Here is a 4,154-nt window from a genome sequence, read left to right on the forward strand (position 1 = left end):
CTTGCGCGATCGTTTTCTTTAAGCTATTGTTGGCTGTCTTTTCGATTCTTTTTCGTTTTATCTTTCTTTTTTTTGTAAGGCACAACTTTTGGGGGAGCTCGATCGCAATTGAGCGCATATTTCCTCTCAAAATTTATTAAATGCGCGGCAAAAAGTGTGTGTATTGAATTTTGGGATGTTGTGTCTTGAGATCGATAGATAAAAAAATCAAGTACCGTGCTCATAATTGACTAGTTTTCTCCCGCGATCGCGATCGTGTCGCGGAAGCACACCTAGAGACTAATTTTTGGTAAACTTCTTGTCGCCCTTAAGTCAAAGTACACAAATAAAAATACATAAGAGAAATGATACGAGATCTAGCCTAGGGAATGACAATAAATTAAAAAATCCTCAAAGCGGTTTGACATGAGCGTCTATACAATCATAAGTGGGATGCAGAAATGCAAAAAATTAATAGCAAAGGGTAAATCTACAGGGCTTCGGGGGGTTGATCAGTGCTTACACATGTGCTCGGTGGTCAGAGATCAGTCTTGGTTGGCGGGGCGCCGGTAGCTGCCCTCAGTATACACTGATGTCCTTGGTGGGCAGCGTGAATCCGGGGCTGGTCATCTGGAGTCCGGGACACCCGCCGTCTGTGTGCTTCGTGAGCAGAGACATGCGACTGAACGTCTTGCTGCACGATGAGCAGGAGTACTTCTTGATGTCAGAGTGCGTCTGCAAGTGGGCGCGCAGATTCGAGCGATCGGCGAAGGCGCGCTGACAGTGCTGGCAATTGAAGGGCTTCTCCCCAGTGTGTGTCCTGATGTGTCCCTGTAGCAGCCATGGTCGCGAGAAGGCCTTGCCACAGATGTGGCACTTGCAGGGCAGCGTGTGCGTGCGGATGTGCATCTTGAGAGCGCCCAGACTCACGTACACTTTGTCACAGTTCTTGCAGCTGAAGGACTTCTTGGCCTGGTTGCCCTCGGCGGCCGGACAGTGGAATTGCTGGTGCTTGGACAGGCCGGAGAAGGTGGAGTAGGACTTGCCACAGTCCGGACACTGATACCGCGGAGCACCGTTTGCACTTGATTTCTCACTGTCTTTCTTCACTTTCTGGATATTGGCACTTGAGGAGGACTTCTCGGCCAGCGGGCGCAGCGGGTGGCCAGAGGAGAGGTCCTCAGGAGTCGAGGCGCTCGAGGATGGCGAAGTTGACCTCCTGGAGGACATCAGGGAGTTGTACGATGCGTGGCTCGATGTGGGCGACAGGGAGGAGTGATCCACGGGCATCATCAGCGACTGGTGGTGGCCCAGATGGTAGGGCATGAAGCGGTGGTGGCCGTAATGCTCGGACTTGATTACGTTATTGTTGTTGTTGTGAATCCTGCGCAGATCCGTGGCGTAGGGCTGCATGAGGATCGGCGGCGAGAGGGAGGCGTCTCGAGGTGTCCTCGCGGCCAGGAATCCATGAGCGGGTGGTGAAACAGAGGAGTCCCTCTGGGCGTAGGGCGAGAGCTGGTCGGATCTCGCGGGCGATGGCGGATGGTGAGGGTAGATGCTTCCGTAGTGATCCCCCGGGAAGGGCAGGACGTATCCGGGTAGCGGAAGATACGCCGGATAGGCCGCTGGGCCCGGCGAGGATACGGGCTTGTGCCAGTTGGTGGGACTCGCGTAGTTTAGGGCGTCTGACTTGATGGGCGCGTGGTAGTTCAGGGGCACACTTGGGTACTGTGGTGTCGGAATGGCCACATTGTGCCTCTGTGGCGAGGGACTCCTTGACACCGGAGTGGTGGGCTTCTTCGGGTACTTGCCACTCTTGGACAAGTCCTCGGGCTTTGTACTCAAGTTCTCAGGCTCGTCTGAATCGTGTTCTGCAGCAATGGACAAGGGGCGGCTGGTGATTTTGGCCTTTTCTGAGAACTCTGCAGAACCCGAGAAGTGTGCACTGAGAATACCTTCCTGCTTTATCACCTCCTCGCGGACGATGTGAACCGGCCGCTTCTTCAGTGGACAGTGACTGTAATTCTTCTGCATGATGGACGTTGGCATAATTCCTCTTCGGCAACACAACACAGAAATCCTCTTTCCTCCGCAAAAATGTCTTAATTGCCGTAATTGCAAGCTCACGCTGGGCAAAATGTCTATAATTGCTGCGACAACTGATTAACACTCTGTCGTCTGATCGGCACAGAGCACGAAACTGTCTCTCTCTCTCACAACTCAACACTTGATGGGATATGGAAAAAAGGTCTCGAGTGCGATTTGGAGAACACCAACTCAAAGAGAAATAAACACAAAAATAAAACACAAAAGAGAGCGGAGCTCTGAGGCAACTTCTCACATGAGGCGTCGAGCCTTGAATGCCGGATTTGGTGTTGGTGCCCTCCTTATATACCGCCATCCCCTCCATGCGGCACCTGGCACTGGCGCACGTGCCACCTGGCCAATCGGCGTCCGGCAAGCATGTTCCCCCTTCGACTGGAACCTGAAAAGGCGGAACTCCGACTGGTAGGCCTGGTGGGACAGACAGGTGTGTGTTAGAGCGTTCAGTGCAATATGGGGAAGGCGATGAGGTAGTCGAAGGCGCAGAAACCGTTGATCGGACGCTCTCGATCGCCCAATGATCAATCTCGGCACGATCGATCGGGGGTTGCGAGTGGTGAGAAGTCGCTGCGATTTGATAAATCGACCGCGATCGCGATCTGTGCAAGATCGCCGAGTCGCGCAATCGCTCATCGCCAAATTGAGCGATTACTGGAGTATGCACACGCGGTGACGAAATGGACTCTGGCCAGATGCCAGTGCCGCGGGCTGGGACTTCAACAATAGAGGCTACCCGTGTTGAATTGAGGCAGGGACAAAAAATGACCGTTACTTCTCGGCTGCGCCGTGATTTCCACCCAAATGGGATCGAGACAGATGCGTTCTGCACCGAGTCAGGATTTCCCAGCAAAAACTCACAGCACCGCTTCCTTCAAGGGGGAAATATGCGAGTTTGTCCTGACAAGATGAATTACTCTTATTGAACTCACTTATTTTATCGATGATGTTCGATATTTGCATAAATCTCCGCTTTAGGAATATCCTGAAAATCTTATTAACTCATTACACTGCAATCAGTTGCAATGGTTATAGAAAATTAAGCAATGCGAATATGACGATATTGGATTGACCAGCATTTAGTAACAGCAATTAAATTCAGATTAAGAGTTTCTTTCGATCTTTGAAATCCTTAAAAGGATAATCCCAATATATTCAGCACCAATAAATGATTTTTAATGAATTTTCAGATTAGTTAAATTATTCCTTTAACGTATTATTACATATATATTCTCCTTGGTGCTCTCGCTCCCTCTCTGTCACACACTTTAAAGCTGCTACATGAGTGAACCCTACTTTGATCCTTATGATTTTGGCTCTCATACACTGCCTCTGCATAAGCACCGAGGGCGACATTCGGAAATAGGAAGAAGACATCTCGATTTTACCTACTTTCCTGGGGTGGATCCAACAAGCGGACCAGAATGTGCTAGTTTTAACACAACCATCTCACCATTTATCTCCGGCCAGACATTGGTCGGGACCAGATCCTCTCCCTTGGCATGCATCGGCACGCGACAGATGTGATTTCTACGCCCAAGTATTGGTTGATGCAAGAGTGCGATTGTACAAATAGTACATTGGGATGACGAGGAACTCGTTTTCATGGCTTCAACGTCTATTTATACAAGGCAGAGGACTCTTTTTTTCTCTCCTCAATTTCCATAAATAGGGTGTGAGGGGGTCGCCAAAAGAGGGCAACTGCCTGGGGAAGGAACACCTTTTCACCGGTTTTCCGTAGCTGTGCACTTTCACAAAATCACAGCATCGGTGATCGAGGAGGAAATATACGGATTAATTTGGAAACTCTATCAGAAGTCCAAACTACCTCAAACATCTGCAGGCATCGCCGGTGCCTTACCGTTGGTGTGCTGCACAATTGATGCTGAAAGCCGAATAACAATGGCGATATTTCATTTGATCGGCCTTCGATGTTTGAGCACCTTTAGTCAAGGGGTTGTAATTCAGATTTACCGTTTTGTCTTCCCCTCAAATGTACAGTAACTTCCATTCTGCAGGTATAAAGGAGTCCTTTTGGCGTTTTATTCACCAGAAATGTTACTGTATTTCACCAT

At 49.7% G+C, this 4,154-nt stretch overlaps 1 protein-coding gene across 1 annotated transcript; it reads right to left on the reverse strand.

Moving 5' to 3' along the window:
* Positions 1-518: 518 nt before the first annotated feature.
* On the reverse strand, positions 519-2,308 carry LOC132262029 (protein escargot-like). Its single transcript, XM_059761146.1, has 2 exons — positions 1,935-2,308; positions 519-1,850 (listed from the first exon to the last, which is right to left on the reverse strand). The coding sequence occupies exons 1-2, from the start codon at positions 2,026-2,028 to the stop codon at positions 559-561; spliced, it is 1,386 nt and encodes a 461-aa protein (XP_059617129.1). The 5' UTR covers positions 2,029-2,308; the 3' UTR covers positions 519-558.
* Positions 2,309-4,154: the final 1,846 nt, after the last annotated feature.

This window comes from Phlebotomus argentipes, unplaced genomic scaffold (genome assembly GCF_947086385.1).
Source record: "Phlebotomus argentipes unplaced genomic scaffold, Phlebotomus argentipes genome assembly contig_15, whole genome shotgun sequence".
In the NCBI taxonomy this organism is placed as follows: Eukaryota; Metazoa; Arthropoda; class Insecta; order Diptera; family Psychodidae; genus Phlebotomus; species Phlebotomus argentipes.

What these genes read in the sequence shown, in the direction of transcription:
- LOC132262029 (XM_059761146.1), bottom strand. Translation starts at nt 2,028, where the DNA reads ATGCCAACGTCCATCATGCAGAAGAATTACAGTCACTGTCCACTGAAG. An exon ending in GGAGGTGATAAAGCAGGAAG is followed by an intron (nt 1,851 to 1,934) that starts GTATTCTCAGTG and finishes CCATTGCTGCAG; the next exon opens with AACACGATTCAGACGAGCCT.